At 42.7% G+C, this 21,500-nt stretch overlaps 1 protein-coding gene across 2 annotated transcripts in view; it reads left to right on the top strand.

The window, feature by feature from the left end:
* GRK5 (G protein-coupled receptor kinase 5) overlaps positions 1-21,500 on the top strand; it is a 148,350-nt gene that overhangs the window by 106,319 nt on the left and 20,531 nt on the right. The window contains exons 5-8 of one of the 2 annotated variants that reach the window (XM_053984210.1): positions 15,043-15,143; positions 17,996-18,088; positions 20,259-20,322; positions 20,842-20,982. In XM_053984210.1, coding sequence (XP_053840185.1) covers positions 15,043-15,143; positions 17,996-18,088; positions 20,259-20,322; positions 20,842-20,982 — 399 coding nt within the window. Of the gene's footprint in view, positions 1-15,042; positions 15,144-17,991; positions 18,089-20,258; positions 20,323-20,841; positions 20,983-21,500 lie in introns of both variants that reach the window. The other variant, XM_053984211.1, reaches the window with a different exon arrangement.

Below are 21,500 nucleotides of genomic sequence, written 5' to 3'. Positions count from 1 at the left end.
TAGTTCTTGCTTCAGTTTTTAAAGGGCATACATATTTAACGTAAAACGTGTTGGTGTATCACCATTCCAAAGGGCGTTCATTTGCATAGGGAACACGCACTTTATTTAATAAAACATACACTTCTTGCACAGCAGAAAGGAAGAGAAGATGAACAGATGAACAGACATCCCAGCAGGACTCCCAGCCCCGTGTGACTCACAAAGTCACTGCCTGTGAGACGTCTGCCCTGAGGCCACTGAACAAACCCTGCACTTGCCAGGATAGGACAGTAAGGAGGTACTTTTTCAAGTGATCACAATTCAGGCTCTTCACAGCTTTGGCATCCTGAACAACCCCTACCTGTTTGTTGGAAAATTGAAATCTTAGTCCTGGTGGACAAGCAGGTCAGGCTTCCAACGTGTCCCTGACCTATGGGCAACAGCAGTGACAAATCCTGACAAATGCTGGCACCTGGAAGGGAATGTAGGTGGTTTAGGTGGAAGGAAACGTGGGTGGTTTAGCTGGAAGGAAATGTGGGTGGTTTAGCTGGAAGGAAATGTGGGTGTTTAGGCTTCTCAGAGAAGAGATACTTTGGAACAACCTTCCTAAGGTGTGGTGGAGTCCTCATCACTGGGGGTTTTCAGGATGCTGTTGGGCACTGGATCATCTCATCTAGTCTCCCTTTCCCATGAAATGTTGGATCAGAAGATCTTCAAAGGTCCCTTCCACGCTGAGCTGCCCCAGAATTCTGTGTACTCAGGTCCTAGGAAGACAGTAGCATTCCCTCTCTCTTGCCTAAAGTTCGCTGAAACAGCCACATCCAACAGCCTGTTCTGAGCTCTTTGGTGGGAAGGAAATGTAAGGAGCACATGTGATCCTCACACTAGGAACACCAAAATATGAGCGTTTTCATGGCTTCTGTAGCAGCTTCACTTGAGGGGTGAGCAGGAGGGCAAAAACCCACAGGAAGGGTGGCCTGTAGCTGAGGGAAACGTTCTCTGAAGAATTATTCCTTCTCCGTGCACAGGAGCAGCACAATGTTTGTCACACCAGCCAGGTCAAGGTTTCTTGACTAGAATCTTGCTTCTTTAAAAAAGGCTTTAGCAATTTCCATGAAAAAGGCACTTAAAGCTGCCTTCTTGACTTCATAAGCCCCTAGGGCAGAAGTCCAAGCCACAGGAAGTCTGAAATTTCTGAGGTTGTGAAATATGATGGTAAAATGAATTGGTCACAAATATTTCTTCCCTGTTTTTTTCCTAATCTCAGCAGTTGAGCGGAGTTGAACAGTTTTAGGTCCAGTTCCATCTGTAAATGGCTCCATTGAACTGTTGAATTAAACTGAACCCAACCTGGCTTCATTACCTGACTGCTTCTTGTACTGGAAGAGCAAAGAGATATATTTACCTTTGTGCTGCTTTTAAATTAGAGTTTTATGTCTCCATGCAGCATTTTTGCCTTCCTGCCTGACAGCTGCCATGCCTTACTCTACTAAATCACTATCCCACTATTTGCTTTTTCACTGTAAATCACCTTGAGAGACTTGAAGAGACGCTATATAAAACTAAATTGATTTGAAATGGCTCTTAAGACAGTCTCCATATGCCATTATAGTTTATATTTGGACTCAGCTGGGTACTAAAAATGTTACTGAACAGGATGTCTAATATGTATTGTTACCCCCTTTAAAATACTTCACAGAGTATGAAGAACAGCAACAACATGAATTTTCTTATCTGAATTCCTGTCCAGTACCCTTTCCTCCAGGAAATGCACAGAATAAAGGCTATGTTTGCACTTTCTTTGCTGCAAGAGGTTAGCTGGGCACAGCAATAACCACCTTACACCAGTCTAAGGCTGTCAGTGGGGATTTTGGTAAACAAAACAATGTCTTTGTTTTTATGAACAATTATAGGATAAGGAAGGGAGGGAAAAGTCCCTTGAAAGGGACTCTGGCTGATCAGCAGTACCTGGCCTTCTACTTGTCTACTGGCTAAAATGTGCCCTTCTCTCAAATCAGTTGTTTATGGAGAAGAAAACATGTCCATAAGATGGGTGAGATGAAATTAAAATTACACATGAGGCTTTCTGCTGGGCCAGGCCACGTGGCTGAGCCAGGCTCCTGCTCGCAGACACCTCTCCCATCTCTGTGCACCACCAGAATAATTTCCTTTTGGCCATTGTTTTGATCTTGACAGCCAGGACCTTTCCCTCTGTCCTTGAGATTTCTTCCCCTCCTTTCTATTTCCACTCCCAAAATAAATGCAAACTTCAGCACTTGTGCTTCTGGGTGAGTCATCTTTGCTGATCAGTGAAGTTTCATCTATCACTTCTTAATGATTCTGGCTGCATCCTGCAGGTCACACCACACCAAGAATTGGATTCAGGTCCTGAGACCTTTTCCTCTACCTGTTTAGTTTTACTAAATGCCTCCTAGAGAACATGTTATAATTAGTTTTTGGGATGGCCAGAACAAAAGCTGAATTCCACTCTAAGGGAAGCAGTGGAAGATAGAAACATTAAGCTTCTGTAAAGCAATCTGGAGAGCTTAACGCAAGACAGAGGCTCTGTGTTTTGAAAGGTGAGCCTTCAGGGGCTGTTTTCTACATTGTTATCTTTCTCCAACAAATTCAGCTTATATCACTTATATCCAGCAAGTCATCTCTGTCCCCTTGTAAGCTTATTATCTTGCTGATAAAAGGCCAGCACAGTATCTCTTTTCACTGACTGCAGTGGATGGCCCCTTCAGGCTTGATCCAAGAGTTATCTCCACAGCTAGTTTTCAAATTTTTCTAAACCCTATGTATTTCATTAATGACCCAATTGAAGTAAGCAATGAATGAAGTGCCTGTCTGTCCACAGTGTGCTACACGGACTCGGGATGGGCTAGAATTATTTACTTGCTCAAAGCGTTATTCACTGCATCCTTTGGGCTCCTATTAGGGGACTTTTCAGGATGCAAAATGCTTAAGTAGAAATCCTGGCATTGCTTGAGCCAGGAGAATTTTGCCATTTAATTAATTACCCTGGGACTTTGCCCTTTGCCTCAATGGATTTCTCATCTCCCCTTTCTATTGACTTCACTACTCTACGAGCACCATTTTAGCCAGACATGATAGCATTACTTAGACCTCTGCTTTGCAGCTTGCATAATCAATACATAATCCAGTCTCCAGAGAAATCAATGTATAATTCCTGTTGTTGTTGCAGAGACAGCACGATCAATACCTCTGCTGATCACTGTGTCTGAGTCCAGGAAAGTACCTTCTCAGTAGGCTCTCTGAAAAAGCTCATCTTTCCAAAGTTCAGTTCTGGGAAAATATCTGGGTGGCAGAACGGCAACCGTGTTACTCAAATTAGTTACTCAAATTAATGCTTTCTAGTCAGAATTTATTTTAATAAACATTTGTCTGTCACTGAGGCTGGGCTGTAATGTAGTGTGGTAGGGAATCTGAAAAATCACAGTGTTGCCTTGATTAGGAGTCCCTTTGCTGTGGTCTCAGGCAAAAAGGCTTTTTTCTCACGGTTTGCTGGAGTCCTATTTCCTCATCCTTAACCCACTGTTTATAATACAAATGTTAGTTAACTAAACACTTACTGAGAGCTTCTGTCTCCTGCAGTGGTGCCAAATTTGCAGGAGAGTCTGTGGAAACAACTTGGAGCCTGCCCTGTCCTGATGATGCTGCCCCAGAATAGGTCCTTGGGTGGTCCTGTGTCCTGTCCTTTAGACTCAGGAAGGGCTGCATTTGCAATTCCTTTGCTCAGACTGGTAGAAAGTCTGGGCTGGGGTCATTAACTCCTCCAGTTTTGTGCTCATCAGAGCTATTGAAGCTCTGCTTCTCTTTCCCTGTTCTTCTGGAGAGGTTACACTCTCCAGTGCACATGCCTCCTGTTTGTCATTTTTGGTCAGGAAAAGCATTGGGATGCCTTGGTCATTGAGAAGAAGCTTTCTGGCTTCCCTGTGATTGCTGGAATTACTCTGACTTGACCCTTTGGAAAATGGAAACTCGATTCCACTAATGGATGTCAACCACACATGTAAACCTGGCTTACATCTGCCTGTGAGGCAGGGCAGGCCCCCAGCCTGCTCCAGCTCCTCTTAGAGAGCAGCCAGGCCACCCAAAAGGACTCTGCAAAGAAAGAGCAGATCTGCTCAGGATTTTCTGGCAATAGGAAGGCTCTATTTGCCTGCTCTTGGCTAATGAATATGCTAATTATAGTTTCCTCATCCCTGTTTCTGGGGTCATCTTTCCTCTATCCCCTCTGCATGCCCCCATAACTTATATTTGGTTTGTATGGATTATCCAGTGGCCAGGGAAGTTAATTCTGAAAGACTTTCAGGTGCATTCAGCTTTCCCAGAAACAGCCTCTTCTTCCTGAAAATTTTGCTCACATGGGAAAAAAGGAATCAGCTGTCTGGAACACTGACTTGCAAAACATCCAGAAATCTGCAGGAGATGGCTTTTGTGTGTTTGCACAGAATGACATTAAAATAGACCTCTGATGAGTCCAGCCTCTTGCATTCCCAGCACTCAGCCTTGGAGGCATCTGGATTGGAGAGATGAGATGACTCTTTCTGCCCACTGGCTACGGGGAGCCTGGGCAGACTCTGAGTGTCTCAGCTTTAGATGATTAAAGTGTGATGAGGTGAATTCCATAGTAGGTGTCATGCAGAATACATTAAATTACCTTGCACGGCATACCCACACAGGTTTCTGTGCACAGTTTCTCAATAGTTCAGGAGTCATTTGAAGACCTGACCTCCACAGCCCTTCCATTCCCCCACTTGCTGCAACTTTTCTGGTTGGTTCAGTTTCAGATTTCTGAAACTAAAAGTATAATAGATCAACTGATGTCTCCCTGAGCTCAGGATTCCGTGTGCTAAACTCAGAAGCAGTAACAGGCAACCCCAACAAAGAAGAGAATGGAAGTTAATCATACCTTATTTCTCAACTGATTCCATTGTAATAGGAAATTAGGATTCTGCGAAAACATCTGGAGGCTTCAGCATCTGAGCAGCCTCATAAGGACAGGTCAGGCAAATTCCAGTGAGATGCCTGAGGCTGACACCTTTGGCTGGGATGATGCAACGTAGAAGAATCAGTAAGCTGGTAAACTGTGCTATTTTAACTTGGAACCAGGAATCACAGGGTTTTAAATTTCACAGAAAAAAAAAATATATTTCATTTCCTTAAAATATTGCTTGATAAGTGTAAAAAGTGAGATTTTTCAAAACGTCTTTTTTTACAAATTGATTTAGAAATAACCAGCATATTTAAGTTGTGGATATGTGACTCTTCAAGCTATTAATGTTTAATTTTTTTTCCCAGTAATCCAACAACACTGAAAAAAGTCATTTAACCCGCTTGCCAAGCTTTAGCTTGTATGCTACTTTTTTTTAACCAAGTCAGACTCTGATCTGAGTCAAAAATCAAGCATATAGCAAGTTTATTATCCTTGCACTGATGTTGTTTGTCCAACAAGCAAAAGTGAGGAAGAGTGGAATATGCCACTGCAAACAGCGTGTCATTCCCTACAATAAATGTCTTCCCTCCCAGTTCCTTGCAGATGGCTGTTGCCATATGATTGCTAATGGATTGTGTGATCCAGGTGATGTGGGAATGCCCCATTTCCAGCAGTGATTTTGTTTGCCTTCCTGGGTGTTTCCAGTCTTTCTGTGAGTGGGTCACTGGTTCCTGCCTGATGTTTGTTTAATTAATTTCCTAATTCTTTTCAAGACCTTCCTGGACTCTCTTTTGGATTCTCATTTTTTCATTCAAATGTTTCCTCAGGATTTGGACCTGGAAAAAGATGGAAAAAGATGAAGGCAAATTCGATAGAATCCCCCCTGCAAGTGATGGCAAAACAGCCCTTGAGTGGAGCTCAGTGTGGATCAGGCTTCAGCCTGCAAGGGAAGGGTTACTCCTGTTTACAGCCTTGTGTCTCAGGAGTGAATTCAAGCAGGGATCTGTTTGTTTTCCTGCAAGAAAGCCATTCAGTAACGTTGAGGTTGTGAGTGAGTGTTTATCTGTTTAGGGGTTGTTGTTTTTTGTTTTTTTTTTTTTAATGGAACAAATGACATTTGGCTTACCAGAGGAAGCCAAGCTATGACTATTGCAACATAAGGTTGCTTGCTAATGTTTAGGCCATCCATCAGTGCAGGAGGATGTTAAAAGGTAGGAAGGTCCTGATAAGAGGCTGGACAATGGATATTATCCAAACCTATTAAGCACATGTGACAAGAGAAAAAGACTTCCTGAGAAGAGAAGCTTTCAGAATTGTCCTGTCATGTTTGCTGCTAGTAATAGTGGGAATACATTGTTCTCCCAAAAAGCTTTATCAAATATCTGGCTGTTTGTAGCATGGCTCTGTTGAGTTGCTAACAAAAGTGGTTCTGTGACACTCCAAAGGATTGTGAGCAGCCTCACTGTGGAGTGGACAGAAAATCCTGCTTCTCTTCTCTGTTCCTTAAGCTGCCCTCCTCATCCTGCTGACAGGTCACTTCATCTATTTCCATCCTTTAATCTGGGGGCAAAATGCTTTTAAGGCAGAAAAAGGGCAACAACAAGCAAAACAAAACTTTCCCTTCCTCCGCTTTAAAAGCAAATTTATTTAAAAGTATTTCAGCTGGCTGGTTTATGAGCACCCCTCCACCAATAAACCTATTGTCTACAGAAAGAAGGAAAAATGCATTTCTTTGGTGAAGAAATCTCTATGAGCATGTTTCTAAAGAATAATTTTAAAAGTATGGGTAGGGAAGGACTAAGGTTTGAAGATCCAGAAAAATATCCTGCCAAGCACTTCTTGTGAGGTCACATTTCTCACTAATTGAAGTCAAAAGCATATCTTCTGTGCTGACCAGTTTAGATTCTTAAAATAAGCTGTACCAAAAACCCTGTAGCTGGTTGGGATTGTGGTGAGTGTTTCTGTTTAATTGAAGAGTATAAAGTCTGAAGCTGATTCACTGGACTTGCAAAAGGAGATGATGAAGCAACTAAATTTTGTCTCATGGGACAATTTGTTATTTCAAAATTACTTTCTATGGGGCTTTGGGTGTTTAAGCTCTGGTCACCAATAGGAGCCAGGAAGAATTTTCTCCTTCTTGAGCCTAGGCAGTCTTTTCCTTTGTTGCTCTGAAACTCCTGTTGTGGTTATGCCCCCAGATTTCTCTGAATCAAATAAGTCAACATTCCAAGGAAACCACACTTTGGACAGAAAAGCTGTATGTAGGAAACATGTTGACTCACACCAGTTGCATGGCAGTTGCTTGTTTGCCATATCGGTTTCTAGAAAGGAGCAGCTACAAAAATGTCTGCTGAGAAGAGGAAAAACAAGGTATAGCCAGATAGCAGGCCCTGTTGCTGACTAACAGGAGAGCCAAAAAATAATTCATATACTTCCTATGCACTTGTCAGAAGGGAAACCTCAGGGGCTGCTGTTTTCCCAAGGAAGGGCATGGTTCTAGACTACAGCTTGTATCCCTGCTCCAAAGAGGAAGGATGCTGGGAACTCAGGGGGGAAACATCTCCTTTTTCTGCTGCTGAGGCACAAGAGGTAACCTGAGGAGTCCAGGGCAAGCAAGGGAGCCTGAAGCTACTCCAGATCTACCACGAGAACTGAGGTGGAAGCGTGGCCCTTTGTGCAGCACGAGTACAACCCCTCCAGGCTAGAACATGCTCAGCTGCTTGCTGAGGGCTCTGCTCTCTCCAGTCATTGTATTTTTCTGTGTGTCAACATGTGTTTTGATAGTTTAGTAGCATATGAGGGAAAACAGATTTGTCATGACTCCAGATCAGCTTGCAGCTACAAAATAAACCCCACAGCTGACAGACACTGATGATTTGCTTCACTCAGATAGCAAGTGATCCTGCCCTGGGTATTGGGATTGGGCTCAATATTTTCTCTGCCACTGACCCTCTCTGAAATCCTGGATGAGATATTTCATATCTTTGGCCCCTGCTCCCACTCCCAGGGCTGGTGAGATTGGTTTGCTTTGGAAGCTCTGGCTCCCATGACGTGTCTGTAGTGCCTGGCACTATGGACCCCCATTCTTAGGTGTCATGTCTACACACTGTTGTAATAGATAAATTGCTACTAATAACACAGCTGCCTTCCATGCTCCCCGTCCACCTCACTGCCAATTCCTACATCTATCATCTCAAAGCAAATATCCTGGAATTATGAAGCCTTTTGCTTTACTGGTTCGCCTCATACCAACCCAAATGACTGTGACAGGGGAAAAAAAAAGTAAAAAGAAAATGCAGAAGTTGATTAGTTAAAGTGTTGCAGCTGCTCCTCATGTAGAATTGGCTGTTTACTACACATACAGCTCAAACTGAATAGATAAGATCAGACAGGGAAAGGCAAAAGAATGTTCCAAGATTTCTTTGTGTAACACCAAAAGGCATCAGGAGACTGCGTGTGCTGTGACAGTGCGGGGATCCTTTCCCTCACCAGGAATGCCCAACCTTGATTTCCCAAAATCGAAATACAACATTCCATCTCCTCATCTGCTGCTCTCCTCTGAATTTCTTGATGGGACTCAGTGATCTTAAAGGTCTTTCCCAACCTAAAGAACTTTGGATTCCCCCTGTCAGCCTCTTCACACTTTCCCTCAGTCAGTCCCTGGCTGCATGGTTGGAACTTCCCTGGCTGGAGCTTAGACTGCTGGATAAAGCCAGAATTTCCAGGTTTTCGTGTATGAACTCTTCTTGTCTGATCATGCATCATCTCACACAAAAAGTTCATTTTAGCCTGTTTCTGTCATAGTTTTGAGGTCTCTACTGGTAGCAAGTGTGTGGAGATTTTCAAACAGATTATATGTGGAACATTGCTGTCAACATCTGAAAATACACATATCATGAAGACAAATGCTTGGAAAGCAGTTTGAGAGGCAGCTCAAGAAAAGTTACAGCTTGAACTTTCGTCCATTGACTGAAACGTTTTTAATTGTTTTAAGCCAGTTTGTTGTGGAATGTTTTCATAACCTGAAACATAACATATGCTGCACGTTATTTATTTTACACAAGTGACTTTTAAAATAACTCACCATGTTTCAGTATCAGCTGCATGCCTGAAACTTGCCAGGAAAGCAGTTGTGTTTGTGACAGAAGTTTGCATGAGGTCTATTCAATCTAAAGAGTGTAGAATCTTTCTGGTTCATATAGCTTCTGTAGTGATGAACAGTTATGCTTTAAGGCACCCTGATGACTCACATCCACTGGCAGGAGCTGGTATGAAATGAAAGCCTGTACTTCTAGGTTTCTATTCTTTATTCACTAATTGCAAGGGACAATTGGACTGATTTGAGGAATCTCAGCATCTCTAGCTTTCATTTATCTCAGTGTGACTTCTTTGATTTCAGTCACAGGTGATGATCAAATCTTCTGCAAAACACATCTCTCAACCTCCTGTGCGCTGTTCTGTAAAATATTGTGAGATTGCCACCTAGCTCACGGAGACTTAATCCTGCAATGAAGATTTAATACTTTGAGGTTCTTAGATGAAAGTCATTGTGTAAGGATGAAGAATTACCTTCAAACTATGGACCTGCTCTGTTTCTTACAAAGTCAGTCTCGCCAACCTCAATGCTTTCCCTTTTTCTGGTCTGAACTTCAGGGATCTGCAAGCCATGTCATTTATTTTTTTAGGAGACAGTGATGATTGAGACAAGTCTTTGAAACAGGATTGTTAATTTGCAGAGAAGATTCTTATTCCTTTACTCAGAGCTACAGGTTTTCTTTGGTGAGCACTCAGCAAACAAACTCCCTTCCTCATCTGTTCTCATGGCCATGCCATGTGCCTGTGCTATATGAAGCCCAGTGTTTTGCAAAATCATTGGCACAAAGGGCTGGGAAAGGGCTCAAGAGCCTCTTGCATTGAACAGAGATCAAATACACTTAGATGATCAACAGATGTCTGAGTGCCCTTGGAGGTCTTTCAGACCTCTGAGAACAAATTCCACAATATTCACAGGCCTGTTCTTCTGCTTCTCTGTGTGTGAAAAATTAGAATAAAAAGCCTTCATATCCAATTAAGTGGATTTCTTCACATCATTCCCCCAGAGCAGAGCAGAATATGCAGAATAATTGATCCCTGCCCTTTTTATTAAAAACATTTCTATATTAAAAGACCTTTATCAAGTTTCACCCTTGCTTTTCCAGACTAAACAGATCTAGTTCCTCAATGCTTTGGGCTCTGGGAATAACTGGGGACACCTGCTTCCCACCTCACCCCACCTCATCCACAAGTGTGAACCCCAGCTGCTGGGCTGCCAGAAAAATGCTTCTGTTCCTTGAAAGTGCCAATCTCTGCTTGCTGGCTGCCTGCTTTCACTCCCACAGGCGTGGAGGTGTCGCCTGTAGCGCATCACGTCTTGACCGAGGTCATGCACAGCAAATGTTTGGAAATGTTTTTTATCTCATAAGAAAAGGTAGAACAAATAACACATCTGTTGAAAAAGTAAAAGAGAAGGTCTTCTGAATGCTTCCCTTGGTACTGCCAGCACTTCAGCTTGTTTGATGAAGAATTTGATTTGCTGATAGATCAACAAAAGGTCGGATGTCCCCCACACAGTCGCGGGGGAAGCACTGAGAGATGTCGTGAGTCGCATGGCAAACAAATAGAAATGACTTTAGGAGAAGGTTTTTTTGATGGCTGTCCTGTTCAGTGAACTCAGCAAAGACTGGGTCTTGGAGGTCTGAGTGAAATAGCCTGTAGCAAAACTTACAGAGCTGTCAGAAAAGGAGAGGCCATGTTTTAAAGGGTAGCGATGCAACATGACATTCAAAGTAACAGATGATGGGGAGTCACAGAGCCTGGAAGCTTTCATCTGATCTGAACCAGACTCTGCTACTCTTCAGTACTTCAGTACTTCAGTGGGGTGCCAGGCCATGGGCAGCACCAGACACTGCTGCTGGACAGGGCTCTGCTGGCATCCAGACTTTTTGTGGACATGAACACAACTAACCCTGAGCAAGTGTGAGACATATCAGCTGTTCTCATGCCATTTATGGAAAGGGAAAAGCATCTGAGAGGAGCTCTTCTATAAAGACAGAAAAAAATAAAATTTAAAAGTGGAGACTTTTCTCAGGGTGGGCTAATGGCACTCAGAAGTAACTGAATATCCATTTCTTGTTTCTCAAATAACCACTAACACAATTCCTAGTCACATTCTTTTCTTAAAAATTAAATGGGAGAGTATCATAAAACTGAGTTATTGCTATGCCAGCAAAATATTTGTAGAGAGGTTTTCAGTTTCTGGCCATAAAAGAGAAGGTACGGGAGGTAGGAGATTGTGGTTAAAACCTGGTAAAAGTATTGGGGACTTTTGGACTATTATTAAAATGTCTGATCAATAAGGATAGTGTGATGAGAGAAATTTTTGTTGTAGAATCAAATTCAGCACGTCTTGATTCACTGCCATGAATCTGGTTTCAGTTCCATCAGCTTTACCCTAGTGTTAATCAGTTGGTTTGACTGGCATAATTTCTGATTACATTATTGCATCTCTTCCTTTGCCTTCAGGAAGCAGAATAGCCATTAGGGGAAATATGGAACTATGCTTGTAACTCCCCAGTGTTTTGTTTTGAATGCAAGAAAGTGTAACTGGTTTCTGCAGGTGCTTCTGAAGAGTTAGCAGAATATTCTTTGTCACAACCTCAGATGTAATGGTCTTAATCACAGTGTATGGCTCTCCTAGCTGCCACAGGACATTTAATATGTTGGAAAAGGTGTCTCTGTTCCCTTGTAAAAGCCAAATTTGCTTTTACAGCCATTGCCCATAATGCAGCAGGAGAATGGTGTTAATAACCATTTCATTGTGGCTGCAGAAATCTTCTGCACCTCTCCAGGGAAGAAGCAACTTTTTCATCTGTAAATGGCCAAAGTGTTACCTTTGGAAGCTTTCACTCTTGGGATCCAAAGGCTTCCTTGCATGCACAACCTGTGCTACCTAATGGTTCTCCAGGGGAGCAAAAGTAGGTTGGTGGGTTGGGTTTTGGGTTGAAATTGTTTCTGGCTTTGTTTGAACTTCTGAAGGCTGCGGGCATGCACAGTATTCACACAGGGAAAGTGGCAGCCATGGCTGTTTAATGGGAGCAGTGGGAACTGGGAAGTCTCAAGGAGATTCTCAGGAAGGATCATACAAAGGCTCCCTGGAGCCTTTGGAAAGAGTTGGGTATGTTCTTCCCAGGCATGTGGTGCCCTGAACTCTGTGAAGGGCTGTAGAATAGCACAAAATGTTTTGCTGGGTCTACAGAAGCTTTAGAAATGATCAGCCTTAGGAAAAAAAAAAAAAAAACAACAAAAACAAACAAACAAACAAAAAAAAAAACCCACACCTCTATTCCTTGTTATAGAAAATGGAGTGGTCAAGGGAAGTGTTTGCACTGCACTCTAAGGCTTTAGTCCATGCACAGGATTTCAGTGAGTTCATGTCTTTGCCTACCTTGATATTGTTACCATGCTCAACTTTGTGTAGAGGAAGTAAAGACTCAGAGGTCAGCGATGAGTGGTTTTGAAAAACCAACTGGTGACTGCATCTCCCACAAACTTGGAGAGAGGAATCAGTTTGTGTCATTTTTAAATACTTCCCACATTGTCTTACTTACCATTTCTTTTGCTCATTCTCTCCCCCTTTCACTACAAGAATTTAATTTCCTCTCTATGAATAAGAGTTAGCTGATGCTTATAATTTATTTTTTAAAATGTACTTTGATCTCAGACAAAGTTTGATGGAATTAGTACTCTCATAATGTGTCATGGGCATGATCTTCAACACTAACCTCAAGGCAGTTTACCTTCCACTGGGAAATGAATTTCCAATGGGAGATGAAGTTGCCTGGCATGAGTAAGAATCGGGTCACTTGGTCTAAATGACTAATTATGCAGTTTAGTACTTGGCTTTTGGATTCCAGTTTTGACCTCTAAGTGCAGAACAAGTTCCAGATGTAGTCAGCAGTAAACTTCAGTTTGAGGCCCCAGTATGGATTTTACTGAAGTGCTGCTCCATTCACATCAAAAGACACTCCTGGTCCACAGCAGCCCCAAAACTGTGGAGTTCAGGGGTGTTTCTGTTCCCTGTAAATCAGAGAGATGATCATCTTGACCCGGGGCTTGGACCACTGGATTCACACAGCCACCTACCAACTTTGGGCTACCAGCGAGCATGTGTGTGCAAATGTGTATCCACTGAGTGCATAAACTGTAAATTAAAGGTATTCATTCATCTGCTTTCTAGCCAAAATTAACTGAAATACTGTTAATCATTAGGCTTTTGTTCATGTCTGAATATTGCTTTAAAAGCCTTTGGTTTAATCTGCTTTCCTGTCTTTTCCCCCAGTAGTTTCAGTGCTGTAGGACTGGAAAACAGGAGGTTTTATTTGTAGTTCTTCCGTTGCTTCCCTCTTGCCTCTACTTACTCTCTTGAACCAAAACTGGGACTTAGATTTCGTTGTGGGCATGTATAGTTACATCAGTGGTCAATCAAGCTGAGAAAATCTGGCTTTGTCTCAGTCTCTGCCTTTTAGATGTTAACGTGAGGGGCTGATCTACCTCTCAAGAAACTGTGAGACTTCTTAATTATTGGTAATCTACTTTGTCTGTGATTAAAAGTGGGTGTTCCGTAGATATCTTTGGCTGAGGAGATGGAGGACTATATTGAGGAAATGAGGAAACATTTCAGGCAGGTCAGAGGTGTCCCCAGCACGTTCTGCAGATTGTCTGTCAAGGCTGAGCAGTGAGAGTGCATTGCACAGCATGCACAGACAGTTCTGTAAACCATGTTCCTATTTAAAAACATTCAAGTGGAACAAACTTACTTTTTCATGTCACAAACCAGGATCATATTCACATTACAGCAGTGGGAAGGAAAAGATAAAAGACTTAATTCAGCTTTCAACATGCTGGAGATTTTCTGTGGCTCCACCTCTGCCCCTTCCTCTGTCCTCATTCCCAGTGTTTTTGAACTCTGCCTGCAATGCATTTCAGTGCTTGCCAAGATATCTCTGACTAGGGGTGAGTTAATGAGAACATCTGGCCAGGAATGAGGGATGATGCTCTGTGCCCCACCCACTCAGCACATCTGCTGGCTGTGGGCATGGATAGGGGCATTAAGGCTTCTGCAAGGAAAGAGGATTCTATCATCTATGGATGAGTTTATTGAAAATACCCAAATCCAACTGGTTATATAATGGGACTGTCATGTACATGGGAGAAATGCCTATAAATAGGTGCACACACACACACAGATATACACTTTGTAATATAATTACAGTATACAGTCAATGTGTAAGGATGTGAACTGCCTAAAAAACTGTCTTTTTAGATAATTAGTCCTAAAAGTCCTAAACTGCTTAACCATCAAGGCATATTGCAAGACACCTCTCTTTGGTAAGGTTTTGCAGAGTTAAATATACATTCTCTCCAAAGGGAGAAGAGGATGAAAAGAGTTTATGTGGTTGGTTGGCAAAGTTCCTTTTTGAAATTATTATTTTAAAGCTGCTGAATTTTTTTTTTTTCTGAGGATGGACTAAGGTGTCCAGATGCTTTTGTGAACATCTTTTTTGTATATAGATAGATGTAGATCTGTATCAATATGTACCAATGCTCTGCTTTTGTTTTGCTTTGCTGGTTAAAATAAAAAAGATGGATTTTTCAGACAGCACAATGAATCACCCATGAAGTGAAAACACTGGGCAAATTCTCTTTTGTTTAATAGAATGGGCTGTACACAGTTAAAGCCAGCACATTTTTCATGGGATGCAAGGGAGCAGTTCAAAGAATTGGCAAGGAGTGGGTCCTGCATATTCATGAGGCTGGGCGAGGAGGTGAAAGTACAGGAGAAGGCAGAAAAGCAATGTGAGGATAGAGTGGAATGTGGAGCGAGTTGCCACGGTATCCTATTTTACTGCTCTTTGACGTAAAGCTCCTTTGCTTTTACACAACCGCTGGAATTGAATGGAAGCAGCTCAGGGGCATAAATAATGAATGTGCCTCTCACACGTTAAGAGAGCAGAATCTGCACCTCGTCGGAGAGTTAATGTGCCCCTCTCTTCTCTCCCCAGTCTCCAGCCTATGTTCCCGAAGTCAGTCAAGAACTTATCCAGCAGACAGAGGAGAAACTCGAGAACAGCCCCTGCAAAGAGCTGTTCTCTCCCTGCACAAAGTAAGTATAACACGACACCCAAAGGGCTGCAGCCAGCAGCTTGTGAGGAATGTGGCAGGAAGAGACATTTCAGCCTGAGCCTGAGGCAGGTATCTTTGCTCACAATCCTAGAGGCAGAGCTGACGAGCGGTGAAGTCATTTCATCTGAACAAAATATAATAAATATTTCCATGCCATTATATGCGCTACACACAGGCACTTACTGTTTCAGGTATTTGACAGAGTGTTCCAGCCAAGTAAACCAGCCGTGGATTTCATGCTGTGTGAAAAGAGCTACAATGATAATGTATCCAAAGAAAACATCTCTGTTTCAAAGTGAATAAAAATTAAGTGTCTATACAGTCCATTTAGACAGAGGAATGTGCAAACTTGCTCCGCATGACTTTTCCAGAAAATCTTCACCAGGAGAACGGGGCTTTTTTAATGCTTTCTGTCTGTCTGTGGCGTTCAAACGAACGTGCATTATTTCCCCCTTTGTCTGGGAAAAGGCTTATCAGTTTCTGCAGCGATTTGTGCCATTATGTGCTAAAGCTCCAGGTATGCAATCTGCATTTGCAAACCCTGCCCCGAGCGCGTGCACGCCAGTAGATCATAAACCAATAAAAATATGAAAAGGAGGGATCATGGCACGCGGGCCCATGTGGTTTCTGGCTGAGCGCGGTTTGTTTTCCCTGGGTGATGTAATGGGGATTTGTAAAATTTGCTCCGCTGTCATTCATTGTTTTGACTCATTTCATTGACCTTTTCTGGTTCCAGTTATTCTTTGCGTTGGTAGGAGCTGTGGGTTATTTCTGGCCTTCTCTTATAGCACAGGCAGTTTCCTTGCATTGGCCTGGCGTCCTGTAGAGATGCTCTGTAACTCGCACCAGTTGTGGGTGCCAGTCCCAGCAACAGAGGCAGAGCTGTGCTCCACACAAACCCCCCTGGTGCCTGTTTCCAGTTCTCAAATCGGTTTGAAAGCTGACAGTTCCCTCTAAAATGCGCTTTGTTGTTGCCAAAGAGGGGAACTAAAAAGCAAACAACTGCTGAAAGGCAGCTATTGTTCTTTTAAAATACGTGCAGCTTTTAATTAACTGAATGGAAAGGCCGAGCATTGGACACCACTTAATGCAGGCTCCTTCCATCATCCCAGCTGAAACTCAGGAATGAGCCAGGTTTGGGACCTTGTTAATAAATATGCTGATCATTTCACACGGACTGAAATGAGGTCAAAAGGAAGTTTTAAAAAATTGCTGTTGGTGTTTACTGTTGCTGAATGATATTCATTTTGGAAGGGCTCACAGTCAGACCAGAAAAGGGAGGCATACATACAAATATGAAGCCTGCTGTCCTGGAGGAGCAGGGATGGGATGAGTTCCATTCACATCTTCATAGATAAAAATCAGTATGCAAGAAAAGTGCATGTATGTAACTTCTGCTATTACCTTTAATATTTTGACTGTCTGCTCCTGCCCTTCTCCAACATCACCTAGAAATCTGATGTTGAATTTGGACATTTATTAAAGCAAATTAAGACTTACATTTTAGTTCATTTTGTAATCTTTAATCCATTAAGGGAAACTGTTACGATCTGTGTCCAGTCAAAGCTAATGAAGACAGCAACAATTTGACTTGTGCACACTGAGCGTGTGCAATTACCTGCCTTCTCCAAATTGATGGTGCAAGCATTAAAAAAATAATAATATTGTAACAGCTGAGAAATTCCAAAAATACTAGCTCATGAATGGGGAGGAACTGAACTGAGGAGACACATTACTCATGGTGACTTGTTTGCTCAGAGAACTACCCCGGGGTAAGACATAGACTATCATCCCCTGAGTAGAGCAGTCATTCAGAGATGATTTCCTCCTTCCAGCAAGATCTAGAAATGTGTCTGTATGCCCTTAGACACAGACACAAGTGTGTCTGTATACATCCAGACAGAAATGCTCATTTCTTGGGGCAGTTTTCACCCTAACCCAACTTCTGTCCTGCCAGTGCTGCCAGCAGAGGTGGATGCAGGACCCCAGTAAGCAAATCAAGAACCAACACCAGCAGTTGTTAAACAACATGACCACCTTCATTTTAGACAACTCCCAGCTCATGTTTTCTTAGTTCCAGCCTTTGGCCTTTCTGATGGGATGCCTGATGCTCTCTGACTGTTTGCTGCCTGTCACAAGCAACACACCTTTCTTCTCACATTTGCAGACTGATCTTTTTATTCCTTCATTCCTTCCATTATGCAAAAGGCTCCATGCACTGCGTGAGCCCCAAAATTCTTTTCTTGATCCAGAAGCAAATCCACATCCCTGTTCAGACTTTTCTGTCCTCTGTTTTACTCTACAAAGCACATAGCTGTTAGGAAATCCCCTTTGACTTTAGTCACATGTACTAATTCTTCTATATAGCAGGAATTGAAACTGAACTTTTTGCTCAAAATGATGCCTCAGTTGGTCTCTCTTTGATAGAAATGGGCTTCAGCCAGAAATTTTCTGTCCAGATGTAAACATGCCTCAAAGTTTAGGAGCTCAGTTCCTGTTTCAGTTTACCAACAGAAGCAAAGACATTCACTGTGTTGTGGCTAACAACCTCTGTAAGAGTCCATTAAAGTCAGTGGGAGTTGCCCTGATAATTTTCAGCAAGCATCACCAGTATTCGGCATGTATGAGGCCTCCTGTTATGAAATACATCAAGTACATCACTTTGTACTGAAACAGTGAGCAAAATAAAGTACAAAATAGAGTGCAAAATAAAGTAGATATAACATAATCCTACCATAAAAGAAGTCTGGACTTTTCTCCTCTTGTTTTATTTCTCTTTTGCTCAAAGTTCAGGATTATAAAATGCTTATATATCCTTTTCATCTGAGATAGATCTGTCCTTGACCACCTCAGTGGGGAACCATTCCAAGAGTACCTAAACAGCATGTACTTCGACAGGTTTCTCCAGTGGAAGTGGTTGGAAAGGTAAGTGTCACAAGATGTTTTTTTTAAGTAGAAATAAATAAAAAGGTTTATTTTTACTTTCCATGCAAAGTCTGTCAAATATGCTCAAAATCTGACAGTTGAGATAATGTTTGCTTCTACAGCTCAAGTGTTCGACCATTTAATGGACTTAGGTACATTAAACATATTAGGTATGATTAATGTACATTCAGCAACTTCAGCTGTCTTTCTGTTTAGCTACCCTCTGAATGTGGTGACTTTTTGTCTGGACCAGTTGTCACTGCTATTAAATCACTCTAAAGAGAGGAAAAATGTGGCATATAGGTCCTCTCACTGTATTTATTGGCTGGACATTCCTGAGCACATTTTAATAACCAGGCAGCCTTAGTGGGTATTAATTTGCAAGGAAAGGGCTTGTGCCTTTCCCTTGTCAGGGAGTGCTGCAGCAGACGGTCACTGCTGGGTGACAGTGACCTTGAGCTGAGAGAAGCCCCATTTTCCACAAATGGCATTAATTACGGCGGATGAGCCAGGGCCGGATCCATGAGCAGTGTGTGTCAGCAGGACGCCTCCAGATCAAAGGAGCTGTGCCAGTTCCTCTCCCTGGAAAGCTACAAAGCTGCTGCTCAGGAGGGGTGGGCAGAGGGAAGAGCCATTTCATGCCAAGACATGCTCCACATGCCATCTTTCTGAGCCCAGCATTTACTCTTCCATTTCAATTAAAAAAGCATTGGGTGATTCATCTCTAGCCAGGCTATTTCCTATCTGTTTTCACATTAGGGATAAGGAATTTTCTGCAATGCTTTGAGGATTTTTTTCTTTTTCCATTCCCCCAACAAGTGTGACAAGCTATTGGATATGCCTGGCTTAAGAAGCTGGGAGAATTGTTTTTAGGATTAGCAAAGAGATGTTAGTAGCATGGAGTGATCAGCAGCTCCTTCTGACAGCCTGCTGGCTCCAAAGGAGCAGTCACAGAGTCCATTTATTCCAGGGACATTGCTGAACATGTAGTTATCACTACTAATTGTTGCTTTTAACCCCAAAAGCATTTGCAGCAGCCTCACAGAATACTGAAAATAACATCTTTTCCTCTTCTAGTTTTTTACTGTCTGCATACTATTCTTCCCCTACTTTGGAAAACAATACTGGGCGTTAATGAAAGGATTCGCTTCAGCATTTATTCTTCATTGTCATCAACCTCATCATCCCTGTGGTGGGAACAGCCACGTTACTGTGCTCCCTCTGCCGGCTGGCTGCCTGCCAGAGGGGAGCAAGGAGAGCGGGAATGTTCATATCCACTGCTGGGATCCTTGTAAAACCTTCCCTGTGGATACAAAACGGGATCTCGCTGAACCTGGAATCCTTCTTCTGTCGTGTTATAAAACTTCTACAGTAGCAAAGTAAAAGTTGGATGTAGAGTTGGAGCCATTCTGGTTCCATTCAGATTTTGTGGGAAGTCTGGGAGGTTGTGTAGGGATCGTGTCAAGTGATAGGGAGCACTCTGCCCTTGGGAACAGACTTACTTAACCTTAATTTAGCTCTTGCCCACTTCTTGCCTGTGATGCTCCCCCAGGAAGCAGGTAGCCCAGAGGGAATGGACTGGCTTGGACCTTGTCCTCCTGCTCTCCCAGCCTGCAAATGTCACATAAATCCACCTCTCCTACTCCCAGGATTGTTTCTGCCTTTGATTCATACAACTTTCATGTTTTGTTTAACACAACAGAAGTATGTTTTGGTGGTTTGAATTTTAGATCTCTTTTTCTCATCTTGCTGGCCAAGCAGAGCGATATGTTAGCCCACCCTATATGTCATGGGAATTAATGGGAATCTTACTGAAAGATCTCAGGCTTCCTCTTTGCTTAACAAAGGCCAAAGCTCTACAATGCAGAGTCAGAACCCACCTTGGTCCTAAGATGCTAGCAGAAATTATACTGATGACTCACTAATGTGTTGTATTTTATTACAGCTTAATATGTTGGAATTGAAAAGTTCAAGCCATACATAGTATTGAAGTAATGTAATTACATAATTATATATTATACTATATAATACGATTACCTTGAAATAATAGGATTATATAATATTTATCTATTTTGCTTTTCAAAAGTATGCTCTGAAATAAATAAATCACAGAGAGTGCATTAAACATAGTGTGGTGGGGGATTTATTTATTTATTTCCTTTTCTTCCAGGCAACCAGTAACAAAAAACACGTTTAGGCAGTACAGGGTACTGGGGAAAGGCGGCTTTGGCGAGGTGAGTAATTCCGAAATTTTCTGTTAAGTGTGTTTCTTACTTTTTAGACACTGCAGGTACAGGAGCCTGATGTGATAGAGACTGCTTTTCATTAATTGCTGACAGTTCTACTCAACCCCTCATGACGCTGTAATCTCAAAAGGACACTTTCGAGAGTTATTTTGTGTTCAGCTGTTGCATTCACAGTGGAATTGGGGTCACACCCTTATTTGTATTTTCCTGGTGTCTGGAGGTGGCAGCAGAGGCAGGGGAGGTGCAGACTGAGAGATTAAAATCTGCACAGACAAAAGGAGGTGGGAGAGGAAGCAGGCGGAGACAGTGAAATAATTAAACCAATGTTCCACAGCAGGTTTGGAAACAGTAGTCGGTCCCCCAGCTGCCCCCGCCTAGGCCTGGCTCACTAAGCCGCCGTCTCTCGCCTTAAAAGGACTAAAGCAGAGGAGCTGGTGAGGAGCAAAGCGCAGCCCAGACGCAGCGTTTGCTTCGAATTACGCGGCAATTGTTCTGCTCCATTCGCAGGTCTGCGCCTGCCAAGTGCGAGCCACGGGGAAGATGTACGCCTGCAAGAGATTAGAGAAGAAGAGGATCAAGAAGAGGAAAGGCGAATCCATGGCGCTCAATGAGAAGCAGATTTTAGAAAAAGTCAATAGTCAGTTTGTAGTGAGTATTGTTTGAGCTCCGTGGTTCCCTGCTCACCTGCTGAGCACTGTTCTGGTTGAATCCAGTGCCTCCTCCATCTCCTGCTCCTGGAAATGTGCCAGAAGCTGAATCCCTTTGCTTTGCACCTTAGCCCTGCTCCCTGTACCTTTGCCGAGTCTCATTTTAGTCTCTGGTCCATGGGAACATGATGTGTTTGACAGCCTTGGTTTGCATCACAGCTGCATCAGGACGAGCTATTCTTATCCAGCGTGATTACCTGAATTCCCAGGGTCTGGGAGAGAGGTGCTTGGAGGAGACTGAAGGAGATTCAACCCAAACAGATCAGATGAGACTGGCCTGCAGAAGCACCTAAGCAGTGAGGTGGACCTGGTTGGCCTGATGCAAGGTTCTCCTGAGTCACACCAGCTCTTGTGCCTCCTTTAAAACTTGCCTTAGATTTAAAAAAAAAAAAAAAAAAAAAAAAAAAAAAAAAAAAAAAAAAAAGGTGTTATCTCAGCATCTGTCATGTTCTTTATACT

This window comes from Vidua macroura, chromosome 8 (assembly GCF_024509145.1).
Source record: "Vidua macroura isolate BioBank_ID:100142 chromosome 8, ASM2450914v1, whole genome shotgun sequence".
In the NCBI taxonomy this organism is placed as follows: domain Eukaryota; kingdom Metazoa; phylum Chordata; class Aves; order Passeriformes; family Viduidae; genus Vidua; species Vidua macroura.
This window is presented reverse-complemented; position numbering and strand designations above follow the sequence as displayed.